General features: G+C 42.9%; 2 protein-coding genes across 2 annotated transcripts; both read left to right on the plus strand.

The window, feature by feature from the left end:
- The first annotated feature begins 208 nt into the window (after window positions 1-208).
- Window positions 209-7,903, plus strand: chrnb4 (cholinergic receptor, nicotinic, beta 4 (neuronal)). The gene is given in 7 exon segments (XM_047579838.1): window positions 209-512; window positions 515-580; window positions 2,979-3,124; window positions 3,837-3,881; window positions 4,451-4,560; window positions 4,745-5,795; window positions 7,176-7,903. Coding segments are annotated over 7 exon segments (1,641 nt in total). The 5' UTR covers window positions 209-454; the 3' UTR covers window positions 7,341-7,903.
- A 1,820-nt stretch (window positions 7,904-9,723) lies between these two features.
- chrna3 (cholinergic receptor, nicotinic, alpha 3) lies at window positions 9,724-18,156 on the plus strand. The gene is made up of 6 exons (XM_047580803.1): window positions 9,724-10,160; window positions 10,638-10,777; window positions 13,155-13,199; window positions 14,813-14,922; window positions 15,243-16,443; window positions 16,543-18,156. Exons 1-6 carry the CDS (start codon window positions 9,920-9,922, stop codon window positions 16,669-16,671), a joined length of 1,866 nt encoding a protein of 621 aa, XP_047436759.1. The 5' UTR covers window positions 9,724-9,919; the 3' UTR covers window positions 16,672-18,156.
- Window positions 18,157-18,200: the final 44 nt, after the last annotated feature.

An 18,200-nucleotide genomic window follows, 5' to 3' on the forward strand; every position in this document is an offset into this window, starting at 1 on the left:
CGGCTTTTGAAATGATTTTTACATCTTCCCTGTGAACCCATGCTTTTATTAATGTGTTTTATAGAACAACGAGGTCAGAGAAATACATATGAGTAATGACATGACTTGCATTGTCCCGTGCCCCTTTCCATTCTTTGCCAACATGCTACAAACAACATATTCAGTGGCAGGCTACACAGAAACCTACCATCTAAAACGTCTGCTGAGCTGGTGAAAACTTGCAGCTGATCACTGACCGGGTGCGGGACCTGCGGGAGTTGCGGGGGACAGAGAGAGCAGCGCGCCAGGGCAGGGTGCTACGCGTCGGCGGAGCGCAGAGACCAGTAGACCAGCCTGCTCAGGCAGCTCGGTGCATTTCATAGGGCGGCTCGCTGAGAAGTCAACCCACGATGGGGCAACAGGCATCCGCACAGTGCTGCTGAAGTGACCACACCGAGGGCGCGCAGAGTCCGGCATGTCCGAGGGGAAGAGAGCTGAACACCGCAGCTCTGAGGCTTCATCACTCACAGCTGATCAGATGGTGCCGCGAAAATGACTGGGACTCTCTCCATCATCGCTTACTTTTTCTCCTTGATTCACTGTAAGTGCGTCTTTCTTTTCATTGCGTGATTTGACAAATCGATGAAGGAGGATTCTAGCGTTAATGTCCGTGTGTCCAGTGTCTCTCTTTTGAGAAGCGAGCTTTGTTTTATTCTCCCAAAGTATAATCCGAAATTCCAAATGAAGTGAAGTTTTCACTGCAGCGGCTCAATTGAAAAGCGATGACAATAATAATAATAATAAAGTTATAGCTATTCTGTTTTGTTGCTTAATGTTTTTTTTATTACTTGAAATTTTCACTCCAGTTTAAGAAAACACGTATGTCATTATTATTTTTAGCTCAGCTGAAATATGATGCGACTATATTTTGACATATTATCTCATCTAGAGGCAATTTCATTTCGTCAAATGTTGCCCCTAGCTACGAAAACAGCTGTCAGCTCTCATATGAATACAACACAAATGTAATAACTAATTGATTGCAAGTATATGCAATGTTCCAAAGAGACAGACCCCTTGATCATATAAAACTTGACAAAACTTGTCATTTAAGAAGTTCAGGAAAGTTTCACCTGCTTCTACATCATATCTTCAAATGAGATATGTGAAATAAATGGTTCTGTCTATAGGGATATGGACAGAATCTCTATGGATTTTCAAGAAAATGACAGAGAATACTCCATGTTATTACTACAGGCTTTTAGAAGTGAAATCCTAGTAGCAGCAAAAAGATTCTATAGCAGCCTATATGTACACCTCAGGTAACCTTTGACCCACGTCTTGGTCCATTTGCTCATTTCATTAAGATCTCAAGTCCCCGACTGCATTACAGTTTTGTAGAATAATGTTTTTGAGTGTGCTGTGCAGAATGACCTTATCAACTTCAGTATGGCTTTCTCTGGCATTGTATTAACACGCCTGACCTCACTCTCAATCAGTGTAATGTCAAAGCTGTTCATTTTACCCTTTAATTCTGCACACACAACGCACTTCAGAGCCCATTCTCAAGTGGCCTTGACGTCTCGGGAAGACGGAGCTTGTTTTTGAGTCTGGCTTCCGGGGGACTTTGACAACGCTCCATCTGCTGAACGGTGCTGTGGAAGTCCTACTGTGCTGGATGGGACCTCGGCCAAGTGACTGACAAAGGCGCGGTCATGGGAGCATGCACCGGCCCGTGGGGGTTAGACAGTTGCCCTGCCACACCCTGCAAAGCTGCAGGAGTCTGCGGGCCGATAATGACACACACAGTTGGACGCCTGGAACCACGAGACCTTTGCTAAAACTACAGCATCACCGCAAGCAGCGACTTCGCAGCACGTCTCTGCCGCGGTGATTCTTCTTTAGCGGACCCCTCAGGAAAAGTCTCACCTCATTGGAGTGTTTCCAGTGAATAAGTCGACTCAGCTACTCTGCACCGTGAGGGGGGCATTAATAACCAGCCACATGCAAAGCAAATGGAAGAGGCAGCGTGACATGCATTCATTCTTCCCCACATGGGAAGAGCCGATCATCAGTTTCAATCAGGCTTGTCTTTACCCCGTGACATGGGCTTCATTTATCAGAGGCTGAGGGGCAGAGGTGGAGTTTATGCTTTGGCAGCTTATTCTCATTTAAAAGGCACAACTAGTGGCTTTGCTTTTAGCATGGAGGATTACAGAGACAAAAAAAAAACATCATTAACGTGCTGTGAAAGTATTACCCTCATCCCAAATGTAATTGCTTGTTTGGAGATGACTTTAGGGTCCTAATAACATTTCAGAATCATTTTCACAACACAGCAATCCCTTGCCTTCTTAGTTGGTAGCTGCCGCTTCCCTTAACTCTCGAGAGGTTGTATGTGCGTGGTTCATGTGACGCAACAGATGGAGAAGGAATTTATTCTGCTGGGCAAATTAGTGCTATTGCTTCCTTTTCATAATGTTTCTCAGTTTTGGCAGAGGGGTGGGGGAATCGCTGTGTAAGATGATACACAAACCCAATGAAGCAACAGCAAGCTCAAGGTTCACTCATTAAAAGAAGACTCTGACTTACCAGTGCTTATGTGTCACTTTATCAGTCATCCACCATCATCCAAGATATCCAATAATGTTGCAGATTGCAGCCGGCCTTGAGTTTATGTGCTCTCATAGAGAGTTTATGACAGTATTTTCCCTCAATTAAAGACTAATCATACCAGAAATGATTTTTCCAACTTCAGTTCAGTGTCATTGTACATTAACCCACAGATAACCACTGTATTAAAAAATGACAGCAGTATTTAAAAGGCCCTGTTGACGAAGACCTGAGATTAGTCTGTGCGTGTCAGGCAACAACCACCATCAAATATTTGTTTGAGCACATAGTCTCCTTCCATTTACACTAGATTTGATGTGGAAAAGACTTCATCCGAAAACACACACACATGTATGTAAACAGAAGTGTTTGTGTCACCTCACCAGGCAGCGCCAGTGCTGACTCAGAGGAGCGTCTCATGAACTGGCTGCTGGGGAAGGATCGCTACAATCCGCTTATTCGCCCGGCTGTCAACAGGACCGAGAGAGTCACAGTGAAGCTGCAAGTGTCTCTGGCGCAGCTCATCAGTGTGGTAAAGCCCCAAACACTCATTCTATCCACGAGGGTTATGTGTGTGCATCTCTGTTTGTGTACGTGTAAAGTGTGTATGTGTGTAAAGAGACAAAGAGGGAGAAAGAAAAAGCCGGACAGAGTGAAAGGATGAGGTCGGTAGAAAAGACGGAGAAAGAAGCACCCAGCTTCAAGAGAGCAGTTAATTACAAAGCAGCCTCTGCTGAGCGGCCGTAGCTCTGTATGGATGGATGAAGTTGAGGACGGATCTGGTCAGCTGTGATCTCTGCCTCTGTCATGTCCGGATTGAAACTTCAGCACATTGGATTAAAAGGGGCCATAAAGCTGTTTTAGATGCGGCAATAGGGGCTCTCTTCTGATTTACAGCGGAGCCTCCTTCCAGCTGCCGACCGAGGCAGCTAGGCTCACTCACAGCCTCGCTTTATGAGTTTGCATTGTACCCCCTTGGGGTAATTGCCATTTGGTATCGCTTTATTGGACGTGTATGTCATGGCAGTGTGATGACAGTGCAATCAACAAACATGTTAACAAGCAATCTGAGATGAGCGGAGGGTCTTAGTGCAGTTATTTCTGACCTCGCTTCAACAGATGGCAGAGTAAAGGTGACAGCAAGCGAGGGAGTTCAAATATGTATAGATGCAATATGGACAAAAATAATGTCATAACAACATTGTCACTTGTACTTTAATTTTTTTTTTTTTTTTAATTTTCAGAATGAAAGAGAACAGATCATGACCACAAATGTCTGGCTCACTCAGGTAAGTGTGATGAGTCATATAATCTGTCATATCATCTGAAGGCTTCCTTCATACTACAGGCAAATCTGACTTGTTCCTGTAGTTAAATCTTTATGACAGTCTTTTTGCAAGAAATCAGACTGGATATGTGTTTCCAGAAATCACCGACCAACGAAGTGTCCATATTATTGACAAAGCTTTACACATTGTTCAAGTAGATTCCTTCCACTTTGGCCAGTTTTTTAAACCTTGACATTTTTCCTGGATCCAGTCTTCCAAAATCTGATTTAATTCTTTTTTTTTTTTTTTTTTTTGGATAGACCTACTTCCTAAAATCAATGTACTGAGAAGCTTGCATTCTGAACATAGCCTAAGTAAGCCTGTGTCTTTGTCGGTGTCCTTCCCTCTGAACTTGAATTAAACCATATCCATTCTTCCTCTCTCAATGTGGAACAGACTTCTGTAATTGTGCTCCAATCATATTTCGGCGATAATGAGGCATGTAATAAGAAATGTGCTGGTATATAGAAAGTGCCCTGAAATCTGAGCGAGCTCCAGGACTTGACAACCTCATTTCTGTGTCTCTCCAGCACTGGGTGGACTACAGGTTATCATGGGACCCCGCGCAGTACGAAGGTATCGACAAGCTGCGCATTCCCTCCAGACACATTTGGCTCCCAGACATTGTCCTGTACAACAAGTAAGCGTCACCGGCTTATCCTGGTGTTGTATTTCAATTCACCGGATTGACTTAACCCAAAAATAATTAGTATGAGTAGCTATCCTCTTACCTTCACAACATCTGCCAGGTAGACAATGCAAGCTTCAAAGATCAATTCACGTTTTCCTTTCTCTCCTCCTTGTACTTTCTCTCCCTCCCACAGTGCTGATGGAACCTATCAGGTAACAGTCTTCACCAATGTCATTGTCCTTTTCAATGGCAGCATCAACTGGCTTCCCCCAGCCATTTACAAAAGCGCTTGCAAGATCGAGGTCAAGCATTTTCCTTTTGACCAGCAGAACTGCACCCTCAAGTTCCGCTCCTGGACGTATGACCACACAGAGATTGACCTGATCTTGAAGGCTGAGGTGGCTAGTATGGACGATTTTACTCCTAGTGGGGAGTGGGATATCTTGGCGCTGCCGGGGAGACGGACAGTCAACCCCCTGGATCCCACCTACGTGGACCTCACGTATGACTTCATCATCAAGAGGAAGCCCCTTTTCTACACCATTAATCTCATTATTCCATGTGTTCTGATCACCTCTCTGGCCATTTTGGTCTTCTACTTGCCTTCAGACTGTGGAGAGAAGATGACCCTCTGCATTTCTGTCCTGCTGGCTCTCACTGTGTTCCTGCTTTTAATCTCAAAGATCGTACCTCCCACCTCGCTGGATGTGCCCCTGATCGGCAAGTACCTGATGTTCACCATGGTGCTGGTAACGTTCTCCATCATCACCAGTGTATGCGTGCTCAACGTTCACCACCGCTCCCCCAGCACACATACCATGCCTTCGTGGGTGAAGCTGGTATTCCTCGTGAAACTGCCTGCCTTACTCTTCATGAGACGCCCCCACAACAACTCTGCTCGCCAGAGACTGCGTCAACACCGGTGCCTGCGGGCAAGGAGAGCCATTTTGGGTTTGAATAACCCAGTTGCGTCCAAAACGGGCATCACCATGTCGTCCTCCGCCCTGCTGTCCGATTCTGCCTTCTCCACACCAGGACACAAAAATGTAGCTGCTGCTATGGGCTTCAGTCACCCCAACAGGAAAGGGGACTTGCGCTCCGCTGATTACCTGCCCAGTGGTTTGAGTTCCACCCAGGACCTGCAGCAGAGAACAGCCTCGGATTGGGCTGCCGATGTCCAGGAAGCGGTGAACGGGGTGTGCTTTGTGGCGGAGCACATGATGGGAGATGATGATGATCAGAGTGTATGTATGCACGTCTAACCAAATGTTTTAGTGAATCTGTACAGTGTCGGTAGATGAATAATACCAAAACTTAAAAGAAAAAACAAAACACGATAATATGATTGACCCATCTTCATAATTTCTAGCTTAAATGTTTTGTCAATCATGAAAAATATCAGTATTTCAATACTATATTTCCACTCAGGTCTAACATTATTGCTGTAGCTACATTTCTTATTTAAATTCATAACAATTCTCCGTTGCTCTTTTTTTGTTTCGAACAGCAAAGGATAACATCAATATCAGTAGCATCAATACTTCAGTATGATAGGACCATCCATAAAGACCATACCCTATTGACTTTACAGTTTTATACTTCATCTGCCTAAAAGTGGACGAGTGTTTGTTTTTGGAATATTATATTGAACTCTAAAAAAAAATAATATCATGATTGTAATCACATTTGTTGTGCGACTTAATGAATAGTTCAAACATTCAAGCTACATCCCTGGTTTCTGATGCTAACTGTTAAATAAAAATATCGGTATTAATGATTTTTGATCCAGGAGGGAATTAGTTTAGCTTAACTCAGCTTTGCTTAGTACAGCGCCAAGCCTGGAAACAGAGGTAAATAACTATCCTTGCTCTGTTGAAAGATTAAAAATCCACCTTGCAAATTTATGCGTGTATTATCAGTCTAGTGTGGTGACACAGGTCAGTTTTAGAAGATTTTAGGTGGAGCTTCTTAGGGAGTAAAATCCTCACACTGGTACCTGGCAACCAGTGGAAATGGAGCTCTTTTTTTTGTTTGTTTGTTTTATAAAGGATAGTTAATGTATACAATGTCTCCTCCCACTTCCAGTTTTTATGCTAAGCGTAATTGTTAGGCATGGTTGACATGCAAACAAATAAAAAAAAATGTTTGATTTTTTATTTATTTTTATTTTTTTTGTTGTTAATAATCAGGATCACCTGTCAGTGCCATTGTCTTCCATCTATAGTGGTCCCAATAACTTGGGCAAAATGTTCTTGTATTGATGTGATAACATTTAGTGTACGCTCTGTGGTCCTTGAGGTGCCGGAAGGAATAACCTAAAGTGGTGGCTGTGAACCAACACATTGAAGGTGGACTTTGGTTAATCAATCGCTATCTCTGACAAATCAATAAAACGGGGGAGGGAAACAAGAATGAGAAATGACTTGTTTCACAACGACCAAGGACAGCATTGGCAGTGGGGTGAAAGGGTCAATAGCTACTTCGGTGTGGGTCTCAGCAGTATGGGGATGGCTCCTTGCTAAGATGTAATGTAACACTATTGCTGTTGTTAGCAGGTTAGGATTCTGTGTGAAGTTTAAGTGAAAGATGCACCATGAATAACTTAAATTTCTGCATGTTTGCAGGTGATAGAGGACTGGAAATATGTGGCCATGGTGGTGGATCGTATGTTCCTGTGGATCTTTGTGATAGTGTGTTTGGTGGGCACCCTGGGCCTGTTTCTTCAGCCTGTCTTCCAGAGTCAGATCATTCCCAACCAGCAGCCCAGCTCAGAAACCCCTCGCATCTGATGAACAACGAGCGACGCTGAGCGACTTCAGGGTTTTCTTAAGATTCTGAGCTATTATTGAAAGATACAGTGACATTTGGATGCAGGCCAGTAAATATATTCACAGTGTTTACTTGTAGCTCTTTACTGAGAGGGACTTAAAGCACTGACATGATGTTCTCCATGCCAAATTTTCCCAACATGGCACCAGAGAGTGTTCACTTAGATGAAAATGTCCTTGTAAACACTACATGTGTACATCAGTGTAACAGACAGGGTGTTTTTTTGTGTGTGTGTGATATAAAATGGATTGGATGTCTCTGAACATTCAAAACCTCGTGGCCTACGACAATAAAGCCCCCCGAGAAGTACATCTTCAAAGGACCTGATGCAGCATCATCGCACTGGGGTCACGCATTAACGGATTACATGCAGAAATATATGCACTGTGACAAACATTTGTCTCCTGCCTGAAGTTGTTTAACTCCTTATTTGTGTTACTGTGTCAGTGAATTATAATAAAGAGAAATCTGCGTCCTCTTTTAGCGGGATTAAATGTGATGAAATAAAGTCTTAAAATTGTCAGGGTCTTGCCAAAGTGCTTAGTTAATCGGTGTTGCCGGTGATAAAAAGTTTGTCCTCCCAGCCAATACGTTCAGTGAGGATGTGCCAGTGAGGGTATTCTATCATACAGATAAGACAGCTGCTCACTTTAAATGTGAGAATGTGTGACCAGGCAAAAAGTAAAAAAAAAAAAAAAATGTTGATTCGACAAAACAGCTTTAGATGGAGACGATATTGATTACAGTGTAGGGACAGTACTTATATGTATTAAGGTTTTAAATCATAGAATAGAATAGAATAGAATAGATAGAATAGAATAGAATAGAATAGAATAGATATAATGTGTATAATGAGATTGGAGAGCTTCTCCTTATCAGTGCAAGATGCAAGTATAGACAAAATAGTGCAAAACTTGCCGTTTACGGAGAACTGGAATTGTGTGCGTATTTCACAAAAAATGGGTTTAAACAGAATAAACACAATAGCAGCACCAGTGTCATCGACCATCTATACTAAACAAATCAGTGAAGAGGAGGAAACTAAATGTATTTATTTCAGATACTGTAATCTCATGGCTGCTCATTTGTGCCTCCACACCACAGCTGATCTGCACACACACAAATGGAGCTTAATAAAGTACACACACACACACACACACACCATTTACTGCTCAGTAAACAGTGCTGAGTGGGCTCGTTAGAGATTCTGCAGACTGCTGGCTCTTTTGTGAAACCTTAACTTAAATCAACAGATAGCAATCAGCCTCGCAACGCATGTGATTCACTTTAATCTAAGTTCAGCTCTCGGAATCTTTCACCACTTCTTCATTCACCCGTTAACATGTTGGTGAAGAAGCAGGCGTTCATCTGTTCTAACCCAATCAACCCCCGAGGACTCAGCGAGCGGTTTTCATCAATCGCAAGCCTTATGTCAGCTGTCCTGTCATTAAGCTCTAATAGGAGAATAGCGGGAATGCTAAATTGCGGTGCCAAATGAGCGGGTGTCATCCCCGACAAGGATCCAGCGTTTAAAATGTAATGTTTAAAGCAAAATTACATTTGATTTCTTTCGATGTCCTTTGTGAGTCTACGGATGTTAGGAGGCTGCATGCCACCCGAGGCAGTTCTCTCAAATGGCCTGAATCTGACCTGAAGTTTTCTCTGTGTAGGTGTATCAGCATCCTAAGTTTTCTGTGGAATAAAAACTTAAATCCTCTATTTTTCACATTACATTCTTTTCTTTCTCACTTGTCTCAGAGGAGGTCAGTGTGTGGGGTCAGACACCAAATGGCATCCCTGATCCAGGCAGAGATTTATTCATTAGTTAAGGACGCTTCAGTAGGTTTTATGTCAGCCGAAACAGTCCGAAGGACATAGTGTCAAACCACTGGGCCACACTGTTGAGCAAAAGCAAAAATCATAATCACCCGCTGCTCTGGATTGGTATTGCTGTGAGGATGAAAGGAAGGCAGCCATATTATGACAGGTCTATATCCCATCTAATTTGTTTGGGGAGAAAAAAGTGTGAGGCTTGCCATCAGAGACAATAAAATGAATGTCATGAATGGAGGCTTCAGAGGTTTGATGACTACTTGTTAATTTAATGTGAAACTCCATGAGAGGAAAACGCGCGCGAGCACCTCCTGGGTCCACTGGCAGGAGGAAATATTTGCTCTGCAGTCTGGTTTTTATTTGTTTGTTTTACCAAATCTCATCTGATTCTGATTGTGCGTCCAACCAAGGCAACCACATAAATCAGTAAATGTGTATGAATATCAAAATCCATTTCAGTCATTGGATATTTTTTCAGCGGCGACACGATCGCAGCGCTTACGGGGCATGGTGGTCAAGCCCTACCTTGGGGATCTGACCGAACAGTTCAAAATGAAAGATCTGATTTGTAGAGGTGGGGAGTGGGGAAATTCGCACAGCTGAATTGTTCGTTCTTGTTTTGTTTAATTGGATAACTGGTTGCTCTGCTCGTTTTTTTCTTGTTCTTCTTTTCTTTTCTTTTTTTTTTTTCTTTTTTTTGCGCTAGATGGCTGCTGTCAGTGAGTGGCTGCGCGCCTCGGTGGATCAGCCTCCCTCCCTCTCTCAGCTCTCCGGTCCTGTCTTGCAGCTGCGGACGCGCTTTCACTCCTCACACTTTCTCCTCCTCCTCCTGCCTGCTCCACGGAGCGCTGCTGCCGCTGACCCTGGATTCATCCACTCAAACAAGATGAGGGACAGATTTTGCTTCACATATCCCACCTGTTCTTTCCTCCTGTGTCTACTCTCAGGTGAGCGGTTTTACCATCTTACATCTTACTTGTTGCTTTGCATAGTCCAGTCTGTAATTAATAGTTACATGTTTGGCCTAATGAGGATGTCATTTGAAGGCAGCTTCCACAAAATCGCCACGTTTAATCTTGGTCATAGTTTAAATTTGCTCAGATTCCTAAAAAACCTTTAATTTTAGTTTTTACAATGAATTCACGTAGCATTGGTTTCTTTTCATGGATAGAGGCTGAATGCATTTCTAATGTTGCCAAATACTGTACTGGAGACTGAGGAAAGGGAAAGTTGAAGAACATTCCTGAAGGTAAAATAGAAATAAAAACCTCACTATTTTCTGAAAAAATGACAAATTTGGACTACGAGAGGCAAGCCACAAGAAGCAAAGACATGTCACATTTGTTAGCTATGCATTCAAACAAGCTGTCTAATAATCTAAACCACATTGCAGTGAGCTGTCCTGACACTCTGCTCCCATTCAGGAGCCTCGTGTTCAGATGCAGAGCACAAGCTCTTCTCCGTCATATTCTCCAACTACAACCAGTACATACGGCCGGTGGAAAATGTGTCTGACCCAGTCATCGTGCAATTTGAGGTGTCCATGTCGCAGCTGGTCAAAGTGGTGAGTAGGCTACAACATATTCCTCCTGATAGTGGCTGTAATTTGTGTGGACAGCAACTTCATCACAGTCAGACATGCGGATGTCACCCAGCTCAAAGCAGCACGAAAATGGACTAATGTAAAGAGATAGATAGAAGGAAAGATAGAAGGCTTCACAGGTCAAAATAAATGGGTTGTGTGCTGATGTGTGGACAGAAAAAGTTTCAGAGAAGTTGGATGCCCTCTGAGACACCTGGTTTACTCGTAGCACACAGTAGCCTCAGGCTTATCTCCCTGTTTTAGGGAATAGATACAAAAAAAAAGAAGTGGGGCAGTGACTGTTTGTCTGGCCAAGACAAGATGGGAGATGTCAGCTGTCTGAGCACCACTCGGTTTAGGCAGCCTCTATCATTCCGTCCCTGCCACTTTAGATGTGCACCCTTGGATTTTAGTGGAGCTTGTTGACTGCAGGCTGGTGGGCTAGACGTGCCGCGCTCTCATTTGACAGGTTCAGTGGGGAAAATTAAGCAAAAGGGATTGTGTTTGACATATATATATATATATATATATATATATATATATATATATATATATATATACTACTTCCTGCATCCCCTTGTGTGTGGCTTTAGACATTTTATCAAAATCTAATGTTCTTGATTCACGCTAATGGAACAGTTATAGAATGTCTACAATCCATTTATTTGCTTTTATGTCCAATTAAACTGTCTTAAAAAAACAACAAAAAAAATGCACTGCATCTCTCTCACTGAGCATAAACGTGAGTCAACAGCGTCTTGTTTTTCTGTTGGTTTAACAAACAACACCTAACATGTTAACTAATTGCTGTTTCCATCTTGACGCAAAGCTAGACTAATCTCTTGACACACACATTATCCCCATCTGATTCTTGGCAAAGAAATGTCAAACAATCATTTTATATGTCACGTTCCATGAGAAGGAAAAATGCCACCGAGTTCCAGAAACAGCGTAACACGATTTGACTACATTTAAAATTGTGCCCACAAGGTTTCTGCTTGACAGATTAATGTGGGCCCCAACGCCTCTCAGCCCGTCTCAATTTTACCTGTGTAGACGCAATTTGTAATTATTTCCCCGGAGGACTTAAATAAGTATTGAAGACCTGTCCGGATCTCAAGATAAAATTGAGGAGAGGATATTTTGTTATATTCTTCTTAACTCATTTAATGTAGCAGGCCAACAGAGACCCCCCGCAGTGCTGATGGATGACTGGTATTCCCTCTGCACACCTGGTGCACCTAACCCAGATACAATTGTATCGGTTCGCCTGCACCGTGAACCAATTACAACACGGCTGTATGAGCTCATTTAGACCATCAATAGCTCATCAGCCTGGCTGCCTGAGTCATCACCCCACCATCAGGGACTGTACCACAGAAACGCTGGGCAGTGGTGGTGGGTGTTTTGTGGTTATACGTTAGAGAAAGTGAAGGTTAGAGACAGTTAGCTTAGCTTAGCTTAGCTTAGCTGAATTTAGCTTAGTGTAGAGACAGGAAATTATCTTACAAAAATGGCCCATCAGTTAAGCTCACTAATTAACAAACCATGTCTTGTTTAATTAATTTATACAAAAGCAAAAGTGCATAAATGACTACCGTACTTCTTGAACCACATAATGATGCGCTAGCTGTGCTAATTAAAAGCTGCTGGTTTTGTATCTTCATATTTTGTGCACAGATTATTCCAAGGTTTATTCACTACTGTCAGATCATGAGGGTGGCGTTGATTGTTGCATCTATACCAAGATTCAATACCCGGTGAAACCACTTCAACCATCCAATAACTAAGTGCCATTTAAAATAAATGCACTGTTCAGAATCCAAACACACTCCCTTTGTGTCGTGCTTCATTCTGGCTCGCTGTTTTGTGTCTCAGCTTTTAATATTCTACAAAATCCTCGGTAAAGTTGATCAGTCAAGATCATCTGGTGGCCTTCTATCCACCTGTGCTTCCCGCAGGGCCTGGGAGCTCTCCTGGATGGTCACATGAATGGTTAATGTTACGCACTCGGTCATGAGATCGGTTCATTCATGGTCTAAGTCACACATACACCTTACCTTCTGCAGACTTTCTCCCATTCCCTCTTTAGTCCCTCTGACCACTGACTTGTTAGAATGAAAGTTGAGGCTGTGCTACGACCTCCTGGCTTCAGCTGTCACATGTGTTATGCTCTAGGGGTGGAGGACTCAGGTGTTCCTCCTCTGAAACCTCTTGTCCTGCACGCGCCGAGGCCTGACCGTGCAGAAACCACACAAACAATCCTCTGCAGTGAATTGAACGTGACAGCTTTCTTCCCGTTTCGACTTAAAATGTTAACATTTCTCTCTTTCTGTTTCAATGCATTCACTGTTCACAGGATGAAGTCAATCAGATCATGGAGACCAATCTGTGGCTGAGACATGTAAGTTTACAATCCCTGAGTGTGCAAATAGACCTTGAGCAAGGGCATCAGGTATGGATCCAGCCTTCTGTCATACGTGATTCTTTGGATCTAGAGTGACAGGTTGAATTATTCATGGGAGAAAGCTTCCTAAACACATCCTTATATGGATCCTTTATCCTTGTACTGCTATTTTCAGGGGAAAAACATGAAGCCAATGCACTTTTTTCACTATTTCATTCATTCTGAAAGAGTTTGACACTGGATTAGAATCATAATGTATATCAGTACAGTAGTATCACTGCCCTGACAGAAATCTGACGGTGGTTGCAGTTAAACTGAAACTGAAAGTTTAAATATGAGGAAGTCATTTGTAAGACTATAACAAAAATAAAGCTAGTGTCCATACATGTTGCATGGTTGACGTTTTAGTTTTCTATATGGTGCCTCCGCTCCCATGATGCACTGCGCAGTGAGTCGAGGGGGCCTAGGTCTCCAGGTCCCATTGTGCTGAGTAAATCCTCATCTGTAGTAAAGCCATGTTTCTGCTGGTATTAAGAGCATTACTTTTCTTAGTTTAATCAACAGCTGTATCTTTGTGCACTAAATACCGGATACATGCTGTTTGGTGATTGAGTGAAGTCTTTACGACTGTCTGAGGTTACAGCTTCATGAGTCTCACGAGGATGACTGCCTGTCCTCAGGGGAGGGTCAAAAACTGTGGCCAAAAGGTCCATAAAAACACACTATAAACTGTGATCCAATTTATCTTCTCTCTCACACACACACACACACACACACACACACACACACACACACACACACACACACACACACTTACGAGCTCTGTTTATATGCCACATGTGGAGATGATGACTTTTCACGGTTTTTATGAGGGACATTTTACAACAGAACGCTTTTAAAATTAGACTATATAGTCACGAGGATGAATGTGGTACCTTTTTGCTTTTATGTTGTGCACAAGTATTAACAAAAAACATGCAATATTGTTTAATTTAAACACAAATAAATAAAATTAGTGTTAGTCAGCCTAGTGAAATGATGGTCAGTCTACCACTTTTGCAGCAATAGGACCCACAGGGACGAAGTAGTAGTAGGGTAATTAAAAAACATAACTCCAAAAACAGATACAATCCAGAAACCAAGAATACGAGGAACTGAACAGGGACCAAATATAAGTGAACTCACACCACAGGGATAATGACACAAAAGAAGGTGCAACAATGACTTGACAGAGGTTAACAGCAGGACAGTTAAACGGGGTTAACATCAAAGAACAGAACAGGGGTAACATTGTAGACGACTATGACAGAGAACTAAGGGCACAACAGGACTATATATACACATGCAGAGTTCTTTATGAGACATAGGTGAAACTAGTGACGGCTAGTAAGCAAAGTGTGTGGTGTGTGGTGTGTGTATGTCTAGGCTGCTGCATTTGCATTGCATGTTACCTTCTAAATGGGGAACATTTTTGAACTCTGTCACATTCTGGTTAGATTTAACGACTTGATCTCAGATCAGATTAAAACAGATTCATATCAGCAGATTCACATCCTCTGCAAATGTTGTCTTTTTATTATATTTAAATGAACAACTGGTTTGTTTCTCAGATCTGGAACGACTATAAGCTGAAATGGAACCCAAAGGATTTCGGTGGTGTTGAGTTCATCCGAGTACCGTCCAGCAGGATATGGAAGCCAGACATTGTGCTGTACAACAAGTGAGCACAACCACACATTAAGAAAAACCTGCCCCAGCTTCATCATTGATTACTGGGTGCCCTTGCTAAAAAGTACTGCTCCACAATGACAAACTCCTCCATTACTCATTTTAGATCTGTCATTTTGAGGACAAGCAGAACATCTGGGGTTGCAATTTACTGAAGCCACGAGGCAATTTTTAAATTGATATTTCCATAAAAATCCAACAATCAGTTGTTTGTCTTTTAATTTCATCTGTAGTTATAGCCCTTCATCTTCACCTTTAACTCATGTCCTTCCATTTTGTTCACTTGCCTGTTGGTTCCGCATCTTTCTACAGCGCAGTTGGAGATTTCCAGGTGGACGACAAAACAAAGGCTCTGCTTCGTTACAATGGGGACGTTACCTGGATCCCTCCAGCCATATTCAAGAGCTCCTGCAAGATTGACGTCACGTACTTCCCTTTCGACTACCAAAACTGCACTATGAAGTTCGGCTCCTGGACCTACGACAAGGCCAAGATCGACCTCGTGCTAATCGGCTCGACCATCAACCTCAAGGACTTCTGGGAGAGCGGAGAGTGGGTGATCATCGACGCGCCTGGCTACAAACATGACATTAAGTACAACTGCTGCGAGGAGATCTACACAGATATCACGTACTCCTTGTACATCCGCCGCCTGCCTCTTTTCTACACTGTCAACATGATCATCCCCTGCCTCCTCATTTCCTTCCTCACTGTGCTCGTCTTCTACTTGCCCTCTGATTGCGGCGAGAAAGTCACACTGTGCATCTCCGTCCTTCTGTCTTTGACTGTGTTCCTGCTCGTCATAACAGAGACCATCCCCTCCACATCGCTAGTGATACCCCTGATTGGCGAGTACCTCCTCTTCACCATGATTTTTGTCACCCTCTCTATTGTTATTACCGTTTTTGTGTTGAACGTCCATTACCGCACTCCGAAGACACACACCATGCCCTGCTGGGTGCGGACTGTGTTCCTGGGACTGCTGCCCAGGGTGATGTTCATGACTAGGCCAGAGAGGGACCCGGAGAACGTGACTGTGGCTGACAGCGTTCAAGCGGTGCATTCAAGATCCTGCGCCATTCATTCGTCAGGTACTCTGCAAAAGCAGCACAAACCTCAGGCCCTGGCCTCCAGCGTGGTATCAAGCCTGACGAACCGCCACCGGCTTCTTAACAACACCGAGCTCTCCAACCTCAACAACCTGAGCGGAGACTCAACCAAATGTGCCGGCTCTGGATTCTTGTGCTGCGAAGGCCGATGCAACTGCTGCTGGCAAAAGAGATCCGGCAAACTGCCCGCAGACTCTGGAGGAGGGAATGGTGGGCTAAGCAGCCTGGGGCCCCTGACTGGAGGCAATGCTGCTGGGGTTGGAGGGGGGAGTCAGTGCTCCAGCTCAGAGTCTCTGGATGGAGGTATAATTTCCTTGTTGCCTCTCTCACCTGAGGTTAGGGAGGCTATTGAGAGTGTCAAATACATAGCAGAGAATATGAAACTACAGAATGAAGCAAAGGAGGTGAGTAGAAGTTCTCACATATCCAGTATATATAGTATGTGTTAAGATATTGGTGTTCAAGGCAACCTTGTCACCATATCATTGAAAATGTCTTCACAGGTTCAGGATGACTGGAAGTACGTTGCCATGGTTATCGATAGGATCTTCCTGTGGGTTTTTGTCCTCGTGTGCATCCTGGGAACAGCTGGCCTCTTCCTCCAGCCTCTATTACTCGGGGAGGACATTTGATTCACCGTGACAAAACTAATACTCCAGACTGCTGAACTGCACAGCATTTGTCGCAAATAAGTCTCTGGCCGTGGCTTCGAGAGAGAAACACAGAGCATCCAAATTCAAGGAGACAGACGGAGAACAATCAGTGATTTTATCAGTGATTTCTTTTGGTTTGTTTGCCACTTTAAGTACTTTGAGGATATGGCTGAGAAAAAAAAATGGGAAGCACCACCACGAAAGTTTGCAACTCCTTGTTGGAAGAACAGATGGTATGTATTGTTAAATGAAAGATCTGACTGGAACATTTGTGTAAATTTAGGTTCTCTGATCTTTCAGTTTAGCAGCATCCTCTGACGTGATAATTCTTTGGGCACATTCATAAAAAATGACTGAACTGCAACTCAACTGGTATTTTGAAGGCCATTGTGGGTAAGAGTCTGACTAAAATATTCACATGTGCAGCTCTGAGTCGCAGGAATCTTCTCTGTCAGAATTTCTGACTTGAATGCAGTGTGTCATCAGCATCGATTTAATTGCATATGGAGCAGTGCTGCAGTAGATTCAAGTATAATGTATATTGCAAAATAAGCCAATACCCTTTCAGAATCCATACTGGGTGCCATGCCAAAAAGTATATACAGTACTCTGCAAAGGCTAGAGTCAAATGAGTATAATGCTGTGAAGTGATGACACTTTCAAAAATATCCAATCTGTTAACACCATAAAAAGTCCAGTAAACAGAGGAAAAACTGAACTTGGCAGGTTAGTTGTTCCAAGACTTAATGAATGAACCCGATACAGTTCATCTGTGAAACGAGTCTTCCTCTGTGTTTTATCCTGTTATGTTGAGATGGCATTCGTCTGTGGAGGACTTAGCATCTATTGTAGGATTCTTTGTTCTGCTTGTCACTAAACATAATCTGGCTTTATTTGTGGGATCATTGTCGTGCCGCACACTTCTGGGACCCATCAAGCTAATGATATAGTGCGACGGATAAAAGGGGTTAAAATATAAACTTGTGTAAAGGTTGAAACATTTGCACAATACTGTACATAAATAACATGGCTGTCTGAAAGGTTTTGGGTATGATTTAATATGCATGGGTCAGCGGTGGCTTTTTTGCAGACAGCTTAAAACCAAGAGTGTTCAAAGTGAGACATCCTGTGGTAATCCTCGTTACTGCAAGGGACTTCTTGGATGTTACTTGTTACTTGTAAAATCATATAGACCTGTTTACTGATGTTTAACAAGTTTCAGGTGCATTAAGTGCTCAATTTTACATAATCCCTGGAAAGTGTAATGGGTTGAGTCAACTGGATTTTTTGTCTGTGGAAATATTCACACATGCAAGGTGTGCAAAGTGAAAAACAAAACAACTTGTAAATACTGATAACAAACTCTTTTACTCACATTTCTGTGTAAATAACCTTGTAAACTGTTACATAAAGATGAATACTAGACGGTGGTTTCTTTGAGATATAAAAATTCTGAGAGTGGAGACAAAAGCTGTGTGATCCCGGGGGTGTCTGTTAATTACTTTTTT

This window comes from Mugil cephalus, chromosome 3 (genome assembly GCF_022458985.1).
Source record: "Mugil cephalus isolate CIBA_MC_2020 chromosome 3, CIBA_Mcephalus_1.1, whole genome shotgun sequence".
Lineage (NCBI taxonomy): Eukaryota > Metazoa > Chordata > Actinopteri > Mugiliformes > Mugilidae > Mugil > Mugil cephalus.